This window comes from Periplaneta americana, chromosome 2 (assembly GCF_040183065.1).
Source record: "Periplaneta americana isolate PAMFEO1 chromosome 2, P.americana_PAMFEO1_priV1, whole genome shotgun sequence".
Taxonomy (NCBI): domain Eukaryota; kingdom Metazoa; phylum Arthropoda; class Insecta; order Blattodea; family Blattidae; genus Periplaneta; species Periplaneta americana.
This window is the reverse complement of record NC_091118.1, coordinates 202711952-202739765: the sequence shown is the minus strand read 5'-3', so window position 1 is coordinate 202739765 and position 27814 is coordinate 202711952. Positions and strand designations below refer to the sequence as shown.

At 33.9% G+C, this 27814-nt stretch overlaps 1 protein-coding gene across 1 annotated transcript; it reads right to left on the bottom strand.

Moving 5' to 3' along the window:
- Nucleotides 1–732: 732 nt before the first annotated feature.
- On the bottom strand, nucleotides 733–22349 carry LOC138695218 (juvenile hormone esterase-like). The gene is made up of 10 exons (XM_069819678.1): nucleotides 22284–22349; nucleotides 21998–22135; nucleotides 19248–19398; nucleotides 17438–17623; nucleotides 14661–14854; nucleotides 12183–12324; nucleotides 10594–10784; nucleotides 7905–8043; nucleotides 6029–6170; nucleotides 733–2797 (listed from the first exon to the last, which is right to left on the bottom strand). The coding sequence occupies exons 1-10, from the start codon at nucleotides 22347–22349 to the stop codon at nucleotides 2488–2490; spliced, it is 1659 nt and encodes a 552-aa protein (XP_069675779.1). The 3' UTR covers nucleotides 733–2487.
- Between the last annotated feature and the right edge of the window lie 5465 nt (nucleotides 22350–27814).

Genomic DNA, 27814 nt, shown 5'->3' with positions numbered 1-27814 from the left:
AAAAAAGCTAAGGTTTATGTGCATTTTCTTCCACATCCATTAAGGGGAGAGGATGGTATTTTTTTTTAACTTTTTTACTATTTGGTGTAAAATATTAATTTTTTGTATGTAGAGAGCTCATAGCTGTGGCAACTTAACCAAATAAAAATATTTTGAAAAAAGTTATTTGGGGGTCCAAATTTGAAAAAAATATACCCAATGCAGGATTGTACTAAAACCGATATATCTAAACCATTTTTAAAGATAGATTCAAACAGTTTTTTGCAATGTATTTGCAAAAGCATGTTCTACAAACTATCTAACAGAATTTTGATATTAGTCCCTACGTTTGTAAAATAAACAATTAAAATTTAATAACAATTTTCTGATTTCCTTTCTTGCAAACAAACGGACGTATTTTTAAAATGAAATCAATTAACAAAATTCTGTTATAGAGAAAAGTTTCCTAATAGTCTAAAGAATGTGTGTTCTAAATTTCATGCATCTATCTTTAATAGTTCAGAAATTATATCCATTTTTGTCTGGCAATGTAGCAAAGAAAATGAAGTTACTGGAAACCGATAAAAGTGGGCGTGTGATTTAAAAATCCATAACGCAGGAAGTTTAAAAATGGCGACTCAACATCTGATAAGGGCACAAATACCCACAAAATGTTATGCTATGCATTCCACACATATCACAGAGTATTTTAAGGATTTTTTTAATTTACTCATTTTTCACCAAAAAATACCATCCTCTCCCCTTAACAGACGGCCAAGAATGGCTCCGACTTGAACACTGCAGACAATTTACTCAGACTACAAGAGTGCGTAGGATTTAATAAAAAAAAATAAAATGAAACTGTTTCAAAACATTTTTAAACAACATCCTTCCTCCTTGATAATCATTTCTTAGCAAGTCTGTTTAGTTGTTTCATAAAGATTCTGAATCTCACATTTCAAGAGAAAATAATGAAAATTGCATCGTAAGGAGCATTTTTTAGAAAAATATCGCTATACTTGAGAATTAGCACGGTTTGTTTCCGAGTTGTTGTTTTTTAAAATAATTTTTTAATATTTATAAACTCCAAACTTTGCAGGCACGCAGCTTTAAACACACCTAATACATAATAAAAAAAATTCAAATGACTTAGTAAAAATTGCATTTTTTTTAATTCACCGAACGCTCTAAGGCGATTATTTCGCTCATGTACCAATTCACTAATAGAATCTAGTAATTGAGTTTTAACCAATCAAACCCAAAACTGCAATCTTTTTAAACAGTCTTATCGTACCTGATGCGCATTTGTGGGCAGCGTCCAATTCCAAAACTGTCTAAATCCATTTTTTTTTAATTGAGATAATAACGGTGTCGTCATCTACCTAAATATCTCTAGCAATTTTCTAATGTATGTTGTGCCTAAATTCCTTCTTTCCTTCCATAAATAAGCTTCAAATATGACGAACACTGCAAACAATTAGGAAAAAAGTTATCAGTTTTTGGCGTTTCCTGAAAATTATTAAGAATGGATGTAGACAGTTTTGGAATTGGAGGCTCGTGATCTTGCATGATGACAGTACTAGCAAATGTAAGTATTAAATTTAATATCTTAATTTATAACATAATCTGTTTCTATACAGTAATATAATAATTACTTTATCTTCTTTTTGTTAATTATTATTCGTGAAATAGCCTTATTCAAATATCACGCCAGTTATCATCTCTTTGGCGACAAGACGAGAATTCTTGTGATGTAACCTATGATAATGCTGGTCTGTCCGTAATCCTGATTAAGGTCTGAAAAAATACCTTCTTAAACTTCATGTTACTCTAAAAATGTTACATCTCATCAATCACCTACCTCGAACAAGGGCGTATTCTCGTCTAAACTGTGACATAGACCTAATTATCACATGAATTAGAACTGGACGTTTTTGCTCAGAGATAGAACATGTGGAAGATACGTTTGTTTACTTTGTAGTTAATGTTTTCTCATAGTGCCTGGATTTTCCAAGCTACGGTGGCTACAGTATCTTAAAATTACATTCTTTGCATAATGCTTACTAAAACGATTTGTATCACATGCACATAAAGGAAGTAACGTTCATGAATATTAATACTGACAATTCTAACATAAACTGGGTAATAATCGAACGTCTGTTTTCTTCACCTCTTAACAGAATAACTACTACAATAACCTGATGTGTAATTTATTTTTAAATAGTTTCTTTTAGGTACAAAAATATTTTCGCTTCATTGACCTACTTATTTATTACAATCTCTGTCTTTTATATTATAGAAGTCACTGAGATTATATTTTTAAATTCAATATTTTATAGCTGTTAACTTTACCTTTTCATTTTCGCTATCACAACAGATCCAATACGGATGGAATTTTCAGGATTAACCTAACATACTGTTAGCTCTACCCTACTTATTTGATTGCTTGATTCTCATGTCTCAGGAGAACCTGACAGATTCATTTCGATTGGTGCACTTACTTGAAGTCTATGAAATTATCACAAGTGCTGTTACTAGCGGTATGACCATATACATAACACTGGATAGGCCTATTGTCTTCGTCGAGGGGGAGAAGTTTCGAACTTTTCGGAAATATGCAAGGTTTTCGGACAGTGAGAAAGACAACCAGAGGTCCATCCTGTCCTTGAAGAGGTCCTGGCTCATGGTCATTTTGACGTTGTCGTAGCTGCTCTCGTTCCCGTTGCTTATGTTCATGTATTTGACGTGAATGTCGTGCCGATTCAGCTTGCCCACGGGCTCCCAGGTAGCGGACAGTTTCTCCCAGGCAACAGGGTCCCTGTTGGTTAACAAATACGTAAACATCAACATGAAACAGGGAGCAAAGGCTGGTCCAAAATAAACCGAGAACGAGAACGGAGATATTGTTACAATAAGTGTATTTAAATGTGAGCATTCACAATTAACGAGAAGCTTACCGGAGCCCGGGAACGGGAACGTGAAAGTTAATTATACTTTATTAGTTTAATAGCTGATTTTGTACGCACATGTATAAATCATACACGAATACACTTTGAGCAATGGAATACCTGAATTGAGCCATAATAACTTAATTAACACATTGTACACACACTGTATTACACTCGCCTAAAGAACACCTAATTAACACACTCTATTACGTTGCCTAAAGAAAACCTAATTAACACACTCTATTACGTTGCCTAAAGAAAACCTAATTAACACACTCTATTACGTTGCCTAAAGAACACCTAATTAACACACTCTATTACGTTGCCTAAAGAACACCTAATTAACACACTCTATTACGTTGCCTAAAGAACACTTAATTAACACACTCTATTACGTTGCCTAAAGAACACCTAATTAACACACTCTATTACGTTGCCTAAAGAACACCTAATTAACACACTCTATTACGTTGCCTAAAGAACACTTAATTAACACACTCTATTACGTTGCCTAAAGAAAACCTAATTAACACACTCTATTACGGTTGCCTAAAGAAAACCTAATTAACACACTCTATTACGTTGCCTAAAGAACACCTAATTAACACACTCTATTACGTTGCCTAAAGAACACCTAATTAACACACTCTATTACGTTGCCTAAAGAACACCTAATTAACACACTCTATTACGTTGCCTAAACAAAACCTAATTAACACACTCTATTACGTTGCCAAAAGAACACCTAATTAACACACTCTATTACGTTGCCTAAAGAAAACCTAATTAACACACTCTATTACGTTGCCTAAAGAACACCTAATTAACACACTCTATTACGTTGCCTAAAGAACACCTAATTAACACACTCTATTACGTTGCCTAAAGAAAACCTAATTAACACACTCTATTATGTTGCCTAAAGAAAACCTAATTAACACACTCTATTACGTTGCCTAAAGAAAACCTAATTAACACACTCTATTACGTTGCCTAAAGAACACCTAATTAACACACTCTATTACGTTGCCTAAAGAAAACCTAATTAACACACTCTATTACGTTGCCTAAAGAACACCTCATTAACACACTCTATTACGTTGCCTAAAGAAAACCTAATTAACGCACTCTATTACGTTGCCTAAAGAACACCTAATTAACACACTCTATTACGTTGCCTAAAGAACACCTAATTAACACACTCTATTACGTTGCCTAAAGAAAACCTAACTAACACACTCTATTACGTTGCCTAAAGAAAACCTAACTAACACACTCTATTACGTTGCCTAAAGAACACTTAATTAACACACTGTATTACGTCGGCTAAAGAACACTTAATTAACACACTGTATTAGCCTACGTCGCCTAAAGAACACTTAATTAACGCACTGTATTACGTCGCCTAAACAACACTTAATTAACGCACTGTATTACGTCGCCTAAAGAACACCTAATTAACACACTCTATTACGTTGCCTAAAGAACACTTAATTAACACACTCTATTACGTTGCCTAAAGAACACCTAATTAACACACTCTATTACGTTGCGTAAAGAACACCTAATTAACACACTCTATTACGTTGCCTAAAGAAAACCTAATTAACACACTCTATTACGTTGCCTAAAGAAAACCTAACTAACACACTCTATTACGTTGCCTAAAGAACACTTAATTAACACACTGTATTACGTCGGCTAAAGAACACTTAATTAACACACTGTATTAGCCTACGTCGCCTAAAGAACACTTAATTAACGCACTGTATTACGTCGCCTAAACAACACTTAATTAACGCACTGTATTACGTCGCCTAAAGAACACCTAATTAACACACTCTATTACGTTGCCTAAAGAACACTTAATTAACACACTCTATTACGTTGCCTAAAGAACACCTAATTAACACACTCTATTACGTTGCCTAAAGAACACTTAATTAACACACTCTATTACGTTGCCTAAAGAACACCTAATTAACACACTCTATTACATTGCCTAAAGAACACTTAATTAACACACTGTATTACTCGCCTAAAGAACACTTAATTAACACACTGTATTACGTCGCCTAAAGAACACTTAATTAACAAATTGTACTACGTCGCCTAAAGAACACTTAATTAACAAATTGTATTACGTCGCCTAAAGAACTTTTAATTAACACACTGTATTACTAATATTAAAGATTTTATTAATCTGTCCTACAGAATAATATCTGTAATATTGACAATTAATATTTGAGGGGAAAAATTCGCTCCAGCGCCGGGGATCGAACCCGGGTCCTTGGTTCTACATACCAAACGCTCTGACCACTGAGCTACGCCAAATTCAATCCACAACACCGGACCGAACTCTCCTCCTTCAATGTTTCCCTTTGTTGCCTGACTCCAAGTTAGGCATATACGTTGACGTATATGTCCAAGTCTACTGCCATTATACAAGGGGCGCACTCAACTGAGTGACTGTTTGGCCGGGATTCCGCAGTTAAGTGCACAGTAATCTGTACAGGATATGCACTGCTAGCTATGAGAATATTAAAGATATTTTATTAATCTGTCCTACAGAATAATATCTGTAATATTAACACACTGTAGTACTGTACGTCCCCTACAGAACTCGTGCTTAACTTGCTAGAGTACAACTCACACTGACGCCTGACGCGGACTTCAGCGCGGCGGAGGCGGGACGGTTCCGCCGACTAGTAGTAGGCTAATCCGTGGAAGCGTGGGCGCGCGAAGTATTGTTCACCCAGTATAAAGGTTTTAAATACAGTTTTCAAAAACATTGGAGGGTAGTATATAAAGATAAGTATGTGCTAGAAAATCTTGTGACATTAATTTGAACTTAAGTCAGTTCATGGGCTGAAAATGGGACAAAAAGTTGATTTATATTGCACGGAGGAAATAGAGCTACCGACTACCAGTGTTCACTGGTTCGTGACCTGCGTGAATGCAATTTCAGATGGGAGGGCACAGAGGTGTACATTTTTTCGGAGAGAATGGGTCTACATAGGAGGAAATCGGACAACTCGGGTTTCGAGACCTGCATATTATGAATGAAAGCCAAACAACGGGAGGAAACTTTCATAACTTACCCGGTTTTCACGAATCCTGCTATGATACTGGTTAAGACTTCGATATAATCGAGCTCCGGCTGCCCAGGAGGGAAGACTTCCAGCATCGGCAACTTGAAGAGGTATAGCAGGTCGTCACCGTGGCCTGCACGCACGTGTTGAACTGTAACAAATAACACTATTTGGTCAAGTGTAAAACTCTTTAAATATGATAATAATAATAATAATAATAATAATAATGTTTTATTTATACTGGCAGAGTTAAGGACACAAACGGTTAGGGAAAACACGGAAATTTTACTTGAAGCAAGTAAAGCGATCGGTTTGGAAGTAAATCCCGAAAAGACAAAGTATATGATTATGTCTCGTGACGGGAATATTGTACGAAATGGAAATATAAATATTGGAGATTTATCCTTCGAAGAGGTGGAAAAATTCAAATATCTTGGAGCAACAGTAACAAATATAAATGACACTCGGAAGGAAATTAAACGCAGAATAAATATGGGAAATGCGTGTTATTATTCGGTTGAGAAGCTCTTATCATCCAGTCCGCTCTTCAAAAATCTGAAAGTTAGAATTTATAAAACAGTTATATTACCGGTTCTTCTATATGGCTGTGAAACTTGGACTCTCACTCTGAGAGAGGAACATAGGTTAAGGGTGTTTGAGAATAAGGTGCTTAGGAAAATATTTGGGGCTAAGTGGGATGAAGTTACAGGAGAATGGAGAAAGTTACACAACACAGAATTGCACACATTGTATTCTTCACCTGACATAATTAGGAACTTGAAATCCAGACGTTTGAGATGGGCAGGGCATGTAGCACGTATGGGCGAATCCAGAAATGCACATAGAGTGTTAGTTGGGAGACCGGAGGGAAAAAGACCTTTGGGGAGGCCGAGACGTAGATGGGAGGATAATATTAAAATGGATTTGAGGGAGGTGGGGTATGATGATAGAGACTGGCTTAATCTTGCACAGGATAGGGACCGATGGCGGGCTTATGTGAGGGCGGCAATGAACCTTCGGGTTCCTTAAAAGCCATTTGTAAGTAAGTAAGTAAGGCAGAGTTAAGGCCATGGGGCCTTCTCTTACACTCTACCAGGTCACAAAGTATACAAGCAGTTAAAAATTTAACAAAAAGTTAAAGAACAGAATACTAACATATTACAAAAAGTAATAATAATAGCATAATAAATCGACACTAAACAACATGAAAATAATACCATAATAGAAAAAAAAAGTAAAGTACCGTACATTGAAATATAGTAAAAGCAACTCATTTAGTACAAATACTTAATATGGAGAACGAAAGGAAGAATATAACGAAATGGAATGTAATAAAATAATAAAAAAGAAAAGAAATATGAAAATTTAATAAAATTCACAATAAAAAGGGTATGCTAATAAATTCATCTGGTGATCAAGAGAATAAAATGGGGAATGGAAGAAAAAAATATATCTATATATTTTTACAAAACTATCGCAGAGAAAAGGGCTTATAACTGAAAGGAATCAGAATTGAAAAAATGCAATATTAGTTTATTTTTTAAACTAGACAATGTCCGACAGTTTCTGGCATGTTGTGGTAGAGAGTTCCAGAGATGAGCAGCAAAGACGGTAAAAGATGAAGAGTAGAAGGATGTTCTGTGTTTAGGAATGGAGAGTGTGTTATGGTGTTGTGAGCGAGTATGAGCTCACAGACAAAAATCAGACAACATTCTTTCCGCTAAAATGGGTTATTTCTGTGCTTGTATCTCTACTGAAGAATATAGATGTTTCACGTCAAAAAATTGTTAAGGGATGTACATCGATATTTTCCGTCATGTGTTACGAGTATGTCAAGATCCACTTGGGAGGACATAAGAGGGAAAGTAGTAGTAGAAACACTTACGTATGTCTTCGGACAGTTTCTTATAATGTGACTTGGCCTTCAGCTCGAAGTTATATTTGTAGATATTGGTGTGTCCGTTTAAAGCGTGGAGAACAGCTGACAGGTGAATGCCAAGATTGTATAGTCGGTCTCCGTACAACTGGAAAAGAGATGCGAGCAAACAACTGTCAATTGGTGGGCGAGACCTCAAACAAAATGAATATGTGATGTATACTGTTAACAGTTGTCATGAACTGATGTTGAATATGGCCACAAAGTCATTTAAAATATGCGCTCCTGCATATATGACATGTATCGTCTCAAATGCAGGTAGTAAGGCCGTAAAAAGCATTACGAGAGGAGTTCGGCCGGCGCCGTGGATCGCGTCCCGGCATAAATCAGTTGGAAAGAGCGCTCAGCGCGCAGAGCTGAGAGGTCCTGGGTTCGATTCCCGATGCCGGTACGAAATTTTTCTCGTATTAAATAGTAATAACTGTCAGTCTGTTGAGAGGTTCACATAAGATAAATTCCTGAATAGCTAATATGGCCGTCTTTTCAATGTTGCCAACTGTTACCAGATATCACCAAAGCAGATAAGATCACAATGTATGTACTGAAACAATAATAATAATAATAATAATAATAATAATAATAATAATAATAATAATAATAAGACTTCGTTGAATTGCCACACGCAGCATGCAATCAGGTTGCCGATGTACGGTAGTATAGAGGAGGTGGGCGACCGCCCGGTCTCGTAGTATAAGCAGTTCATGTTAAGAGTTGTGACCGGTCCAAATAGATAAAGCAGCTACAGCTAATGTATACCTATGTAAGCACTTGTTTTTGCATTACTGTGGTTGGAATAGTCAAAGCTTAACATGTGTTCAGTGTAGACAAGAATTCAATCAAACATACTACAATGAGAGTGTTGCTGTTCCAAACAATTGCCCCTGGAATACTCTTACCCCCGCAGCCAGTCTTGACCCGTTGGGGAACGTGGTTGGATGCTGTTAATTATTATGCAGAATATTACGGCAAAATAATGGAGGTGATTGATGCATTGGATAGCACAGACAGTTCCGCTGTTGCAGCTGTAAAATCATTGCCTTCTGAACAGCTATTGGTAGATATTCTGTTCATTGATTCTAATTTTAAAATCGTGTCCAAAAGCATCACCCTGTTAGAATCGTCTAAATTACAACTCTCAGAAGCCCTTAATATAGTGTATAAAGTATCACAAACCGTTATGCAAAATAACAATTCATTAATTTCAGAAGAAGTGAAATGTAAGTTGAGAAATATTATTGCTAAAAATTCTGCCTATTCACAATTTCGTATTATAAATTATGTACTATCAGGTCACGATAAGACGTCTGAAGTTGGTGTACTAAAAAGTAGTGACTTTCCGTTCTTCAAATATGCACCTATTACATCGTGTGATGTTAAACGTACATTTTCCCAATATAAAAACTGTTTAAGTGACCATCGGAGGAGGTTACTTTGCAGTCGCTCAAAATGTACGTAACTCTTCACTGCATCGCATATATTCAAGGATGATGTGAGTATATTACATTAAATTTTAAGAGTTAATATATCTCACTATAAAATAATTGTGTATTTACATGTTTACACATTTCCTATTTCAAAGATCATTCATTATAGTTCTTGAATGCAGGATACAGGTTTTATTGTAACCGCAGTATACTGCTCAGTGTTTACTTCAGAGGCATACTTGATCCTTTGCACGCCCCCTTCTCATACAGTCTATACCGCGTGCGCAGTAAACCTTGCGATTCTCGTGGCAATTCCACGAAGTTTAATAATAATCATACATTTGTGATTGCACTAATATTAATTGCATTTTGTCTGGTAACATGAAATTCATTGGTTTGACTAAACATTTTAGAATGTATACTATATTTCTTTCACGTATTAAAATTAGGTTACCTTGTTGACTAGTTTCAGCATGTTGTAGGGTATCATCAGAACTGGGTGGTCCTGGGTTTCGCGCCCTCTGATTGTACTTCCTTTGGGGGTGTGTTTGTGTAGTGTAATGTGGAGTCAAAAAGTGTGTGTGTTCTGAAATTGAGCCGTGTGTTAAGGATTTTATGGGGGTGTGTTTTTGTCTGCCTGTATATTTCGTATTATTCTAGTGTGTTTAGTTTCTGGTTTTATGGTTGAATATGTAGAATTTCCATGTCTGTATTTATGTTGCTGTAGGTGCGGTTAGCATTTGTGATGTGTTCTGCATATGTGGAATTGTTTTGTGATTTTGTTATGCCTGTGATGTGTTCTTTGTAACGTGTTTGAAATGATCTGCCTGTCTGTCCTATGTAGAAGTTGTTGCAGGTGTTGCATTTGAGTTTGTATACGCCTGTGTGGTTGTATTTGTTTGTGTGTTGAGATGCTTTTGTAGAGTGTTTTTGTTCTGTATGCAATGTTGTAATTTAATTTCTTGAATGAGATTGCAATTTTGTGTGTTGTTTTCGTTTGTTAGTGTGATGTATTTTTTGTGTTGTACTTCTATGTTTTTGTAACATGTATTGTAACATGTTGTATTCCTATGTTAGGGTTGTATCCGTTTTCTTGTGCTATTTATTTTACTGTGTTTAACTCTTCTTTGTAGTCTTGTTGGCTCAATGTTATGTTGAGTAGTCTGTGTACCAACACAACACAAACAAGCTGCAGATAGATTATTTGAACTGACCTGTATGATGGCTCCATATTTATTGGAGTTGATCAAGTGACTCTCGTTGCCCATGTAGAAATCGAGAACTTTAGTCCAGTTTGGGGTCATGAATTTCATCTCTTCGCGCAATCTCAGATTTGTTGGCGTCACCAGAACGTCTTCAGAATTGTCATTCCAGATGAACAAAGCAGTTTCATTTTGAAAAAGTTCTGTAAATTGAAATAGTATTGCATTACATATTACTTGATATAGACTACACATAAGTCGTGAAAATCACAAAATATAACTACTTATAAATATATAAGTATAGGTACGTTTTAGCATTGATGTCACCAAGAAGGGATATTTTATCTTACAGTCACTTTAGTGCAGCATTTTATCATTAACTTTCTTGCCATATTATACCTTTTCACTGTCAACTATACTTAAGTGCAAGGTGCAAGTTTGGTCAGAAGAAACTGAAAATAGAGACGAATCGAAACGACGTGAACGCAAGGCCTCTGGGCTCAGAAGTGACTATTTGGAGATGTCACCAGCACGGAGAAAATTGAGTGCATAAATGCGAAAATAAATAAGTAAATAAAAAAATAGATGCATGAAGAAATTAAAGAATACTCGTAGATAAAAAAGCGTAAGCATAACATACAGGTTCTTTAGTCGTATTTATACATTATTTTCGTTACGTTTGTAATGAAATTCAATTTATCTTTTTTCTGTTGGGTTGTCAACACTAGTTATCTCTGGACGTATTTGTGAATAAATTATTTTCAGTCTTTCCTTAAGTAAGTAGTAGGTCATGTGAGGCATTATAATGTAATGCTGTGTTAGTAAATTAAATATAATATCTTATTTAATAATAATAATAGTAATAATAATGTACTATGTTTTATTATCTATATTATTTATTTTCTGCGAAACAATGCTAATTAGTACACCTTGAAATTTATATATAAATTAAAATATCTTGTAGCATTACCTGTGACAATAAAATAATTATTAAGCAATTGGGTCATCGAAAATGAGACAAAAATATCATGTTATAATATTCTGAAATGAATTCATTAATTGAAATTAATTTGTGACCATTATTTCTATAACCACTTTACTTGTGACTCCATGACGATAAGAATGTCTTATTATTTTCACGCCTAGGAACACGAATACGATACAAGGTTGGGAAGTGCTTTTTACAAAATCGAGGAAAAGTTTGAAAAACGAACACAGCGAGTTTTCATTTTCCTGTATCTTGTAATACACTACACAAACGTGTATGGTACAACACTTTTTGAACGATCATATTTTTAAAATTTCAAATAAAATATATTTTACATTAAAAATGTAGAGCAATATTATTCCAAAGCCTTCGCAAAACTATACTGTAACGGTAACTAAGTAACAATAAATGCACTGTAATGGGTCTATTTCAGTATAGTTTCATGTTATGAAGAAAGGTTTCCATAGCAACAAGTTTCTGTGTGGGAATTACTTCTCCTGCAAAAACATAGATCACATCTGTTAATTTAATCCTTCCTGGCCGCTTATATATATAAACATTCGGAATGTTCCTAGACATCTAGTTTGTTTCTGGACAGAAGGGAGCAACGTACCTTCAGCGTTGCTGGCTCCCTCATCGTTAACAGAGCCCATGAGCCAAGGAACTTTAGTCATCTTGCCCTCGTTTATTATGTTCAGGGGGTCTTCACTCAAGAAGACTTCTTCTGGACCATTAGCCTTTTCCACTGTTGGACCCTGGCACAAAAAACAAATCTATGTTATGTGGTGACATAATTTCTTATACGTCTCGTGTGTTTCGTAAAATAATTCCATTGCTTATGACTTTGCTAATGGTAATCCTACTTAGAACTCTTAAGTATACATAGGCCTATAACTTACGCTTTTGCATTATCATTAACACTTTTGACATGTAACGTTTATGCCGATTTGTATGAGTTTCGTTAAAAAGTGCGCATACCGCTTGTTGTCGTTTTCTGTCACCAAATCCACTCATCATCAGGATATTAATTCTCTCCTTTTCTCTTAAAATTTATGGTTTTTATCTTGATTTTATCAATAAAACTGCTTCCGTAATACAAGAACTAACAAAATATATTAAAAATAAAATTGTTACCATGGTAACAATAACCATAGTGCTTCTATATAAAACAAATTATATCAGATAAATTCCTTAGAAAGAATCCAGTATAGGGCAGCTAAATTTGTTAAAGGTAAAAGAGAAGATGGAAACGATACGATAAAAGAACTTAAATGGGAAACTTTGGAAAACAGACGTAGGAAAACTAGAATAACATCATTGTATAGAGCACATCTAGGTCAGAAAGCATGGGTAGACATAACGGCTCGGTTAGAAAAGCCAACGTACTATGGTAGGAACGATCATGATTTTAAAATCAAATGTAGGAAACAGAAAACGGATGTAGGTAAATTCTCATTTTTAAATAGAACTATAAATGATTGGAATGACCTACCTGCAGCGGTCTTTGAGGGCTGTCCTTCCTTAAGGAGATTCAAGAATAACTTAAAAAGTAGTATATAAAGTGAAAATTAAAATTAAGGTGACATTCAACATTTAATTTTTTAAGGTGACATGCGTCATAGTGCCACTACAGGGAATGAGATGAGAGTAAAGTGAAAGACTATTTAAACTTATGTAGGACCTATACATAATTATGTAGGTTGTATTGTAAAATTAGGTATTTTATTTTATGTTTTATTATTATTGTGTTAAATTGTATTGTGTATTCTTATTGTATTGTGTATAAAATTGTATATGTGTTGTAAAATTGTATTGTGTATTGTAAATTTTATTGTGTATTGGTTATCATTTTATTGTGTATTGTTAATATTGTATATACCACTGCCACCGGGTGCTTGCCCACTTGCAGTGTAAATAAATACATACATACAAATACTAACAAAAATATGCTCTTTCAGATGTATTAGAAAAACTAGGAAAGTGTAATTTAATATCGTTCATTTTGAATCTTGCGTACACTACTTTTGACACTTGAATATAATTAATTGATTAACTAGCGGACTTACTCGTGTTAATTATGTAAGATTTGTGCGGCTTACAGCTGTTTCAGTGCTTCACACACCATCCTCAGAGCCTACTAGATCTCGGCGTCATCTCGAACTTCTCTGCCTGTTATGTGGGTGTGTTTGATTGTTGAAAGGTGTTGAAGAGTGGAGTCAAATAGTGTGAGTACTGAAATTGATCTGTGTGTTGAGGATTTGATCGGTGTGTGTTTTAGTGTGTTTGTATATTTCGTATTGTTCTAGTGTGTTGAGTTTTTGGTTCTTGGGTTGTATGTGTAGGATTTCCATGTCCGTATTTATGTTATTGTATGTATGGTTAGCATTGGTTATGTGATCGGCGTATGTAAATGTATTGTGTCCTCTGGTTATTGCTTTAATGTGTTCTTTGTAGCGTGTTTGGAATGATCTGCCTGTCTGTCCTATGTAGAACTTATCGCAACTATTACATGTGAGTTTGTATACACCTGTGTGGTCGTATTTATTTGTTTGTGTTTTTTTGTGTGTTGAGATGTCTTTGTAGTGTGTTTTCTGTTTTGTATGCTATGTTGTATTTCTTCTTTCTGAATGAAGATGCGATCATATGTGTGCTTTTGTTTTCATATGTTAGTGTGATGTATTTCTTGTGTTCTTGTGTTTGTTAAGTTTTTGTTTTGTCTTTCTTATGATGTTGTCTATTATGTTTGGATTGTATCCGTTTCAACAATCAAACACACCAACATAACAGGCAGAGAAGTTCGAGATGACGCGGTGATCTAGTAGGCTCTGAGGATGGTGCGTGAAGCACTGGCCGCACAAATCTTACATAATTAACACGAGTAAGTCCACTAGTTAATCAATTAATTAATATCGTTTTCGTTGACGTCATAATTCGCAAATTTTGTTTGCATAAAAATATTTCTTTCTAAATACAAGGCTTGACGTGTCTGAGATTTTTTATCCAAATTTCCTCATTCAGTTTTAATTGCAATTATGTGTTATTTTTTAACACATTGTATTCTGTATTGAGCCGATAAATTCTGATAACTTACAAATGGAATAGACGTGATGTTAGAGAACCGTGATTGGTTTAGTTCTTTAAGGCACGATATCATCACGACGCTGTCAGAAGATGGACACTTCGTTAAGTTGGCCAGTTTCTGAGCCAGAAGTCTCGGGTTGTCGACCGGACGCATGTTGGGGTTCAATGCAGTACCGCTCTGCGAGATCGCTCGATGGAACAGACCTGCAATATAAATAAACTATTTTGTAAAGAAAGAGTAGAATAACTAAATAATCAGTGCCAGGAATATGACATATTTTCTCTTTTATGTTTCATGCCTTTCCTAATATTTCAGTCACCTATCATGTGACGAACGACATATTTATTCGTCGTTCATGGACTTGGATTATCATTTAAAAGACACACTGAACTAAAATTCGTATGTATGCACTCAACTCACCACCTCTGTGTTTAGTGGCGCAGAATTGCTATTAATACGGTGACGTCAATAATTACAGTAGGTCTTGAATTATTGAAATTCTGTAGTGTTTAAAAGAAATTAGTTTCGAATCCGGCCAGCCGTAATAAAACATAAATGGCAAAAAAGAATGTTATATCATGTGAATTCTTTTTCTTCTATATAAAAAATTTAACGAAATATTAATTTAATTTTAATGCATTCAAAAGTTATTATTCGTACATAAATAAAGTGATTGACTAGATTAGACAAGAAGAAAAATTTGGATATTTCGAAATAATTACATATTGATCCAATTTTAGAGACAATTCAAAATTATAGACAGAAATGGAAATCTCATATTCTCTGGATGCCTACAACAAGAATACCACGCCAAGCACTGAATTACCGCCATTTAGAAACAAGATCTTTGGGCCGTCGGCTGAAATGATGGAGTGAGACCGTAGCAGACCACCAGGCTTAATTCATTCATTATTAGCACTACAGCCCATGAAGGGCCTGGGCTTCCTTAATCAGTAGAAACCATTCATCTCTATCTTGAGCCCGTTGTCTCCATCTCTTGCATCCAACTCTCCGCAGATCATCCTCCACATCCTGAACCACCTCAGCCTTGGTCTTCCTCTCTTCCTTAATCCTCCTGGCTGTCCATATAATGCCCGTTTAGGTAATCGGCCTTCTGGCATACGTTCAAGGTGTCCCAACCATCTAAGTCTGCCTTTCTTAATGAAGGAAACTATACTCGGTTCTCCATACAGTTCCATTAGTTCTTTGTTTGTTCTACTTCTAAACTGGCCATTTTCAAAATGGGGACCATATATCTTTCTCAGAACTTTCCTTTCCCAAACTGCTAGCATATTTTCATTATTTATTGTTAAAACCCAAGCTTCGCTAGCATATGTAACCACTGGTCTTAGAATAGTTTTATAGATTATTTTCTTTGCAGATCTGGATAATGAACTGAGTTTAAATAGTTTTCCAAGCCCAAACAGGCACCTATTACCGGCCATTATTCTTGTCTTTATTTCTGAGGATATATCATTATTGTTTGTAATCATTGTACCTAAATATTTAAAACTTGTACAATTTTCAAAATTATGGTGATGAAAGACCACATTGTCCTGCTTTTGTACCTCTCTTCTGGATGTTTTCATATACTTGGTTTTTCTTTCATTTATTTCCAAACCAAGCTTTCTCGCTTCTTCCTCAAATTCTTGTAGTGACCCTGATAGTGCTGCCTTTGTTCTTGCAATATGGCCACATCATCTGCATATATGCTAGATGTTGGGTTAAGCGATTGTATATCTACCTCCAGGGTTTGTTTTGATGGCTCTAATTGCTTTTTCGACAGCCAAGTTAAATATGACTGGGGAGAGTGGATCACCTTGTCGTAAACCATTATACACATAAAACTCTTCCGATAAATCTCTCCCTATTTTCACTTGACATGTAGTGCTCTTCCAGGTCATTTTTATTAACCGTATTAACTTTTTAGGTATTCCCAGCCAGTACATTGCTTCCAAGACTTCTTCTCTTATTATGGTATCATATGCTTGTCTAAAATCAATATATAGATGATGCAGGTCTATATCATTTTCATAAAATTTCTCCAAAACCATTCTAAGATAAAAGATGTGGTCAATTGTTGATTTACCAGGTCTAAATCCACTTTGGTATTCTCCAATCATCTTTTCAGCCCATTTCATTAATCTATCATAGATCTTTATTGACAGAATTTTATAAGCTACTGGGAGCAGTGCAATCCCCCTGTAGTTGGAACAGTCAAACTTATCCCCCTTTTTATCCAGGCTTAATAGTCATAGGAAGAAGAAGAAATTTGGGAAATATAAAGATAGAAATAGTCCACATAACGCAGTGTAATTCTGAACTACTTAAAACTGTGGTATTAATTTTCAAATGAATCCAATTTCTGTAATTATTTATTATTATTCATTACAATTCCAAATAATTCATTGGCGTCACATTGATATTGTGAATCGTTTCGACATCAATTGCATTGTTGTCTGAAGACTAGGCCTCATGGAATGGGGAAGAGATTATGAAGGAGTTAACGAGAAGGCTTCGTCTTTTTTTAATTTAAATACGGGGAGCATGAAGACAACAATGAAAGAAGATATCAGAGTTTTAATTCGTTTAAATTCCCAACATTCTTACAATCCCAATCACGTTCACAATAATAATCGCGAACCCCATAAACGTTTTACACAGTTCTAGGGATTCGATTAAGCCCTTTTACTTTTATTCCCGTCATTTTTTTTCAGACATTCAGTCATCGAGGTTGACATTTTAGGAAATTCATAAGTTTGGAAGCAGATTAGTGGTTTTCTCACCCCTGCTCATCGGCGACAACATGTGGTAGTGCACACACGCTCCTCCACTTCCGTGTCCATGGATAGTCACACTGTCGGGTCTTCCCCCGAACTCCGCTATGTTGTCTCTGACCCATCGCAGCGCTCTCACCTGGTCCTTAAGCCCGTAGTTCCCAGGCACCAGAGTGTCGCCAATGCTGAGGAAACCTGCAAATTTTAAGTAGCCTACAGTTTTGAAAACCCATTTTCTGTGCCTGTATTGACATTATTATTATTATTATTATTATTATTATTATTATTATTAACTTTTGGGTATTATTAACTTATTATTATCATTATTATTACTTATTATTATTATTATTATTATTATTATTATTATTATTATTATTATTAACTTTTGGGTATTATTAACTTATTATTATTATTATTATTATTATTATTATTAACTTATTATTATTATTATTACTCCTATTATTATTATTATTATTATTATTATTATTATTATTTTGGGTATTATTAACTTATTATTATCATTATTATTATTATTATTATTATTATTATTATTATTATTATTATTAACTTTTGGGTATTATTAACTTTTTATCATTATTATTACTCATTATTATTATTATTATTATTATTATTATTATTATTATTATTATTATCATTATTATTATTATTATTATTATTATTACTATTATTATTATATCTGTATTGATTTCCTTTAAATTTGTTGATAAAGTGATATTGTTGCATTTTCTTTTTCCTGTCTAATATTTTCCGCTGTTTCTTCTTGAAGATCTTTAATGCTTTCTCTACACCACTGACAATCTTTTATAATGACTATTACACTTTTACTACGCCATACTACTGTTGACCAATGAAACGGTACGGAACGACATGTTTCGACCAATCATGGCTGCTTATCCTACAGTTTCATCACCTCCCTAGCATTTGTTTGTTTTTATCACATCCCTAGATTGTTTTTCTTTGTTTGTCAACATTATACTTTCATAATTGTACCTTTTAAAATGATTCATATTTATTCCATCATCCTTAATTAAAACTTTTCTATCATTTATCTTGTTCATATTATTTTGGTTTTATTAAAGCTTCTGCTGTATGAGATTATGGATGGTCACGTATCAGAGATTGTTTAATATATATTGATAATTGAAGTGGAATCCAATTCCTTTAATAAAATTGAATATGAATCAACAAAGCCTTCTTGACTAGTAATCGTCCATAGAGTTCAATGAAGATTGTATAGTTGACACAATTGGTATCAAGAGAACAGCTAATCATAACACACTACTGCCATCTAGTGAAATATTTGTAATGATGAGATGGTACAATAATACATTTTCAAGAGAGTTTAGAATTTTAATAAGTCAATTAATATTTTATTGTATTAGAGTACTTTATTTCTTCTAATCTTTATATCCTTTCTTCTAATCGTGTAATACTGAACTAAATCCCACTCGAGTTTTGATTTTCTCTAGATATATCAAAACCACTAGTGATATCACTGTAGATAATACGGTGGAAGACAGGGCAAAGTTTAAACTTTAGATAGGGCTGAAGTTGCTTGTGGTTTTAGTTTGAAAATCACTCAAACTTAAAACCGTCCTTTTGACGAATTTATTAATCTCCCGAGAATTTTTACTTTTTTGAAAATATTCGACTATCCAAATTTTGATGATTTAAAGCTTTTATTTAGTTTTGTGAAACAACTGGACTGACAACCTAACTTGAACAGTAAATGATGATTAATATAGCAGCTCAAATACATGCGTTTCTAACTTAGAGCTGTCTGTTAGAGATCACTCACCTAGCGGGCCTACCCTGTAGTTGAGTATAACCATGATGATGCCTCTGTCCATCAGGTAGTCCGGACCGTAGAGGTAACTCTCGTCTCCAAGGAAACTGTCGTCCGGGATGAACACCAGGACTGAGAAGGTTTCCGTGCTGTTAGGTCTCAACTGACAAGTTACGAGTACATTACATAAACAAAACAATTCCGAAATCATTGCCTCACAGATTTGCATAATACAACAAAACATACACAATTAAAAGCAGCACAGTTGATGGAATGAGTCCGCGTGACAACTGTGGCCCGTTTTTATTTCATACTTTTTAAATTCAAATTTGTGAAGCTTATATCTAGGAACCACTAGTCATTTGAGGTGCATAGTTTGTTGGTCCTCAATATGAAACGGTTGTATGATTTACCTATAAGTGTTGAAATATTTACTCTTACTATTTTGTGATTTGTTGTAGTTGTATGTGTCAACTGGTAGGATTGAAGAGAATGCTCTATGGCAGCCGCAGCGAAAATGCGATTCACGAGCACATTGTGGCTCGCAGTGCTTTTCTCTCGCTTCCTACCTACAACCCCCACCCTCTTACTCACTGGAGTCAAACTCCGTTCTATTTGTATTTGTCTCTGATCTGCGAGTGGCGTATCGTCGCAATATCTCTCTCGAAACCATATACCTCTATAAAAAACGGAAGTTTCAATAGGATGGGAGGATGAATTCTTTTGCTTACAATATGATGAAAATATTAAATGTATGATTTGTTCACAAATATTGCTAGGAAAACGGTTGTATAACATAAAACGGCATTATAAGTTACTACATGTTACTGATGAAACATTAAAAGGTTAAGTGTTGTTATTATTATTATTATTATTATTATTATTATTATTATTATTATTATTATTATTATTATTATTATTATCATTATCATCTCTGTACGTCGATTCTTTTACAGCAGATGTACGAATAATGCGGTTAGATCTTCAATTTAAACTCACAGATTTACAATTCGATGTTAAATGAAAGCTAGATGTAAGGACTTGACAGATATTGAACTTTTCAAATCTTTGGAAAAAAAAAATATTTGAAGCTTCGTTCTTTCGCTTGCTCTGTTGAAGCCATGTTCGCTGTAACTTACGTTTGTGAAACATTATTTTCAACAATGAAAATAGTAAAAAACAAATTTAGATCACGACTGACAGACAAATACCTTCGTGATCAACTACGATTGGCAGTAAGTGACATAATTCCTGATTTTGAAACTTTGTCGCAGAGACATTCTGAAGACAGTTAATTTTAGGTTGTGATAATGTGTCCTATGTTTTCTTGTTCATTTCTTTCTTCGTTACAAGTCCCAAACATTAACTTCCCCTTCGGTTGTCCGCCTCCCTCCATAGGTGCTATGCACGTTGCAGCTTACACAGTGGCTCGGCGCACCATGGCCTTTTCGCCACGGCTGCTCTATGGTCTCAATCCTGTCAGATGAAATAAATAAATATACTTACTTACAAATTCCTTTTAGAGAACCCAGAGGTTCATTGCCGCCCTCACATAAGCTCACCACCGGTCTCTATTCTGAGTAAGATTAATCTAGTCCCTAGCTTCATAACCCACCACCCTCAAATTCATTTTAATATTATCCTCCCACCTACGTCTCAGCCCTCCCAAAGATCCCTTTTTCCTCAGGTCTCCCAGCTAACACTCTATGCACATTCGTGGATTCACCCATACGTGCTATATGACCTGCCCATCTCAAACGTCTGGATTTAATGTATCTAATTATGTTAGATGAAGAATGCAATGCATTTAAACCCTATTTCAGTTTGGTTGATAGGTTTTCCCCTCTACTCATACTCCCTAGCATCAGTGAAGGGGAAGATGCTACTGTCCATCTCACAAATGTTCGACTAATTGACTTCCTACATAGTGACAAATTTTATCTCTAAAAATGTTTACTGGTACGCTATATTTCGAAAGTCCATATTAAGTGTTTACATTGAATTTTATTGCTCTTTATGTTAACTGGCACATTAAAAAGCTGCTGACAACAGAAGATAAATGTTTTCTACACCGCTAGTTGCTACTCTACAGCATACACAATGGGACAATCTGCACTGTGTCGCTCCCTATGACTTCATAATGCAAACTGACATTCCTAAATGTAATTAATTATATTAGTTGAAAATATTGTAAGATCTCTAACATGTAAGTGTCAAACATCTGTGACACTTTATTTTATATTCTCTTACAGTATATACTTTATTTAATATTTTATTTTCTAGTGTGTACAGCTTGGGGGGTGCAGGTATAAGAGGTAACAGCCACCAGTCTGTCACTGACGGACCCAGGACAAGTAGAAGGGGAAAGAAATGCCTCCGCATCTTCTCAACTTGTATGAAATGTCGTTTAGTTCTGCGTTGAGTAACTTTCACTATTTTAGTATAACTTCATCCTCTTAAGGCCCAAATATTTTCCTAAGCACCTTATTCTCGAACACCCTTAACCTCTATTCCTCTCTCAAAGTGGAAGTCCAAGTCACCGTAGTATTTGAAAATAACATTAAGAAATCGCGAGCAAAAGAATTGTATTTCTCGAGTTATCGCATTTTTCTCCATGGAAAATAATTCACTTCAACGACCTCTTACGTCTTCTTCCTGATAAGTCTTTACGTGTATGGGGCCCTTATCACAATGACAAAATCACAGGTCTTGAAATCACACCCCACCACTATTCCTGAGTTGCAAGTGCTCGGCCAGCGTACCTTGGGAGTGTACACGTTAAGGTACAGACAGTCCTCGTCCTCTGCTTCATTGCAGTTCCTCAAGGACGCGCCGATACACAATTTGGTCTTCTTAGTGGCGTTCAGAACTCCTTCCCACTTGGCGGGTGCTGACGGAGCCTGTAAATGTAACAGTGAGATAATCCTATGACGAAATATGATATAATAATATTGGTGAACTACATAAATCATAAATCAAACATAAAAATACAAAATAATAAGAAAATTTGCAAAATGATAATGTAAGTAACTAGAAGGAAAGACAAACCGTCTGTAACAAATTACTTTTGGTGTCACACGCCTCTTTTTTTCTCTTCAAATGTTGCCCATACATTGCTTGTTGTACCTCATCGATGACAAACGTTCAAATCACGTTTATCACTGGTGCCTTACATCTCATTTACATTGAGAGTATTCCGAATCTCAGCGCTGAGCAATCTGATCCACTCGATAATGAGTTTTGGAATAATATTCTGGGTAAATTCCACAGATAGTAACAGTATATTTCTATTACAAAAAAGAGTAATTAGAATAATGGTAGGTGCGAAATCTAGGGAATCGTGTAGGACTATTTTTAAAAAACTATAAATAATGCCCATGGCTTGTCAGTATATATTTTCATTAAAAATCTTCCTCGTATGTAATCGTGAAAACTTTGTAACTAATTCAACAGTTCATAGCATAAATACATGTCAAAAAATGACTTTCATACTCCATCGGCAAGTCTATCGTGCTATCAAAAAGGAGTGCGTTATATGGCAGTAAAAATTTTTAATAACCTCCCTAGCGATATAATAAATGAAACTCAAAACATAAGATTATTTAGAGCCAAATTAAAGAAGTATTTCTATTCTGTAGGTGAATTCATGACATTCAGTAACACTTCATGAAATTGATACTAAAACTTGTTGTACTAGTAGACTATATTGTAAATCTCGTCTGTATATAATTCATCTAGACTGTGACTATAAATTAAGACTTTATAATAGTATTAATTTTTTTGACTTGTTCCATATTCTAGCTGTAAAGCAATGTATGAATACCATTGAATGTTAATAAATACAATACAATACAATCACGGTGTTCCGAATTTCACCGATGGCGTCACTGATTATCCACCGGTGCAGAGGTGGTGGCAGTCTCCATTAGCCGCCATCAGTGAATCTGATTGGTTCTTGTATAGGGCGAGAATTAGCAGACGAATGACATCGTGCACTGTTGTGTCATGGCGGTGTGTTCTGCTGTATTGTTTGTAATGAGCACAACGTAAAAACAATATGTTAATGGCTTATGAGCGAACATGTCAACGGACCAGTTATTACTACCGGTTCAAGAAATGAATTGTTTTTGCTCTCTTTCCTTTGAACGAGATGGCAGTACGGAAATTTCGCAAAATCTTGCTAGCGTAGCACAGACAACAACTTACACAGTCGCCATGACAGCCATCGATCCTTCCAGCAATTTTGTTCCTATTTCGCTGCAGCGTGACGTCATTGTTGCCCACCGGTCCGGTGAGATTCGGAATACGCTGATTACATGCATACATGCATACATACATACATACATACATACATACATACATACATACATACATACATACATACATACATACATACATACATACACACACATCGAACTCAATTACTTGCATTGAATCTCAGATGTCCCGTAGGAGGACGCGCATATGGCACTCCCATGTAAGCACAGTACTGTCTTCCGAACAGGGACGCCTTCCCTGAGCCTGTGAGAGTTCCTTGTGATATCGTGACAGTGCAGTTAGTCTGTTCCGCTTGAACAGAGATCTCAGTCAACAGAAAGCAGCCAAGCAGAAATGTGTAGAATGAGTACTGCGTCATCAGATCCATCTCTGAAAGAAAACTTGTAAATAACTCATATGATCCCCCTTGACTATCATTTCATTTTTGTTAATATAATCAAAGGCATTTATTTCAGAAAACTCTCAAATAGTTTTTCTTATCTCAAAGCCCTAATTTCTTATAAAGACTTGTTTATTTATTTATTTATTTATTTATTCGTTCATTCATTCATCCAGTCATTCATTTATTTATTTATTCATTCATCCATTCACTCATTCATTTATTTATTCATTTATTCATTCCATCATTCATTAATTTAATTATTTATCTTTTTATTTATTTATCTATCAATCATTCATTAATTATTTATTCTTTAATTAATTATTTATTTGTTTATTTATTTATTTATCGTTCATTCATTCATCCATTCACTCATTCATTTATTTATTCATTCATTCATTCATCCATTCACTCATTCATTTATTTATTCATTCCATCATTGATTAATTTCATTATTTATCTTTTTATTTATTTATCCTATTCATCTATCAATCATTCACTTAATTATTGATTCATTAATTAATTATTTATTTGTTTATTTATTTATTTATCGTTCATTCATTCATCCATTCACTCATTAATTTATTTATTCATTCATTCATTTATTCATCATTCACCCATTCATTTATTTATTCATTTATTCATTCCATCATTGATTAATTTAATTATTTATCTTTTTATTTATTTATCCTATTTATCTATCAATCATTCATTTAATTATTTATTCATTAATTATTTATTTATTTATTTATTTATTTATAACAGAAAAAAAATCCCAAATTACAAAAGACTGTACCAAATTATAGTCACTTATGTTATGAAAATAAAACAATATGAAAAAGACATGGATATATGAGATAAATAATCCTACAAATATAAATACAAGATATAAATGTAAAAAATTAAAATCATGGAGTAATAAATAGATAGAATTATTATTTCAAATTTACCATGTTCAGTATTTTAATACGGAAAATTGTGTATAATATTATTTTAATGAAAGAAAAGCTGTAATCTAGATTCCATATTTTACATAATTCATTGAATTTTGAAGAAGGACTTATTTGAGGAGGTGTTTTTTTTAGCGCGATAATTTATGAGTTCTTAATTTTTATGTTCCAGCTTTAAGCTGAATTTCTGACAATGTTTTGCTATATGCACAATAAAAGTTGCTCAGGAAGTAATCTGCAACTTTGTTATGAACCTGGTTCACTGCAATGGAATAGAATAATTTCACACAAAAAGTAATAAAAGTATTAACATTGCTATTTTCTCTCTGAGAGTGAATAAAAATAAATTTGCTATTGTATTCTTAATTCATTTTTTGATTCTTAAAAAACATATAGTCTACTTATTGCATTTTTCTGTAAAAGAATAGAAGAAACAATAATGAAAAAACTGATTTCCTATTGCAAATTTCTATGTCGAGTTCTTTGATTTTCACAGTGTGTGTGTGTGTTTGTGTGTGTATATATACGTTCCAAAGTTTTGAGATATTACGCAAAGAGAATATAAGTAAAGTTCTGACGATGGCTGACCTTTAGAATTGTTCAAAGTTTCACCTGCACGTTAACTCTTGATGTCTCACCGGACTGGACGTGTTTTGTAGGGCTGCTCGCGTAACTATCGTACGAGAAGATAGCGTGTCACAATGGTGACTAAGTACTCACGTCACCGAGGCCTAATTTGATAAAAATATGTTCTCCTTTCTGGTAAAGTAGTGCAATGTTTTGCACATTCATAGCCTATATTATGTAAGAGACTCAAGCGCCGGTTTTCAATGAATGAACTGAGTACTGCACAGAAAATTAATTTTGCTACCTTCTTTGACATTTACGGAGTACACTTTTCCAGCACCATCAATAACGAAAAAGTGCTTTTGGGCACAACAGTAGTTCAAGCTTACGAGTTCCGTTCCTGTTTCGCAAATGAACAGTACTTAGCAAAGATCTTAAGTGTGAACATTAGTGACGTTTTAATTCTGAATATTAGTAGCATTCTTAATTCTGAACCTTAGTAACGTTATTGATATATTATTGTGAACCTTAATAAAGGTTCTTTATATATTCTGAACCTTAGCAACAATCTTAATTCTGAGCTTAAGTAACATCCTCAATTAAGAACGTTAGTAATGTTCTCAATTTCTGATACATAAAAGTTCTTCAGTCTCAACCTTAACAGCGCTCTTAACCTCCTGAGTCTTAAAAGTATAGTATACTATGCCGTACTTCATAATATAAGAATGTGCAGAGACCCGAAGTATAGTATAATATAGCTATCTGCATTTGTGCCCTACCTGTAACCTGCAGAATTTTTTCAGCATTTTTCCTTATGTCAGTGACTTTTTTAAGTAAAGAATTATACTGAACTTTTAAAATAAAACAAATGTCTCAGGACTCACGACGTTAAATCTGAAATACAATAACGTTATTAATTCTGAACCTTAGAAATGTTTTTAATTCTGAACCTTAGTAAAGCTCTTAATTTTGAACCTTAGTGACGTTTTTTTTTATTTTGAACCTTAGTAACATAATTAATTCTGAACCTTAGTAACGCTAATTTTTTTGTACCTTAGTAACATAATTAATTCTGAACCTTAGTAATATTCTTAATTTTGAACCTTAGTAACGTTATTAATTCTGAAACTTAGTAACGTTATTAATTCTGAAACGTAGTAACGTTATTTCTGATACTTAGTAACGTTATAATTTCTGAATCTTAGTAACGTTATTAATTCTGAATCTTAATAACGTTATTAATTCTGGAACTTATTAACATTATTAATTCTGAAACGTAGTAACATTATTAATTCTGGAATTTAGTAGCATTATTAATTCTGAAACGTAGTAACATTATTAATTCTGGAACTTATTAACATTATTAATTATGAAACATAGTAACGTCATTAATTCTGGAACTTAGTAGCATTATTAATTCTGAAACGTATTAACGTTATTAATTCTGGAACATATTAACATTATTAATTCTGAAACGTAGTAACGTTATTAATTCTGGAATGTAGTAACGTTATTTCTGATACTTAGTAACGTTATAATTTCTGAATCTTAGTAACGTTATTAATCCTGAACCTTAATAACGTTAATTCTGGAACTTATTAACATTATTAATTCTGAAACGTAGTAACATTATTAATTCTGGAATTTAGCAGCATTATTAATTCTGAAACGTAGTAACATTATTAATTCTGGAACTTACTAACATTATTAATTCTGAAACGTAGTAACGTCATTAATTCTGGAACTTAGTATCATTATTAATTCTGAAACGTAGTAACGTTATTAATTCTGGAACATATTAACATTATTAATTCTGAAACGTAGTAACGTTATTAATTCTGGAACTTAGTATCATTATTAATTCTGAAACGTAGTAACGTTATTAATTCTGGAACTTATTAAAATTAATTCTGAAACGTAGTAACTTTATTAATTCTGGAACTTATTAACATTATTAATTCTGAAACGTAGTAACGTTATTAATTCTGGAACTTATTAACATTATTATTTCTGAAACGTAGTAATGTTATTAATTCTGGAACTCACTGTCAGTAACCATATTATTTCCGAACTTTAGTAACGTTATTAATTCTGGAACTTATTAACATTATTAATTCTGAAACGTAGTAACGTCATTAATTCTGGAACTTAGTAGAATTATTAATTCTGAAACGTAGTAACGTTATTAATTCTGGAACTTACTAACATTATTAATTCTAAAACGTAGTAACGTTATTAATTCTGGAACTTAGTAGCATTATTAATTCTGAAACGTAGTAACGTTATTAATTCTTTAACTTATTAACATTATTATTCCTGAAACGTAGTAACGTTATTAATTCTGGAACTCACTGTCAGTAACCATATTATTTCCGAACTTTAGTAACATTATTAATTTTGGAAAT

Coding starts and splice junctions, on each gene's coding strand:
- LOC138695218 (XM_069819678.1), bottom strand. CDS start 22,349: ATGTATGGGCAACATTTGAAGAGAAAAAAAGAGGCGTGTGACACCAAA. Junction 17,624..19,247: donor CTACAGGGTAGGCCCGCTAG/GTGAGTGATCTC, acceptor TAAAATTTGCAG/GTTTCCTCAGCATTGGCGAC. Junction 12,325..14,660: donor ACATCACGTCTATTCCATTT/GTAAGTTATCAG, acceptor TTTTTGTGCCAG/GGTCCAACAGTGGAAAAGGC.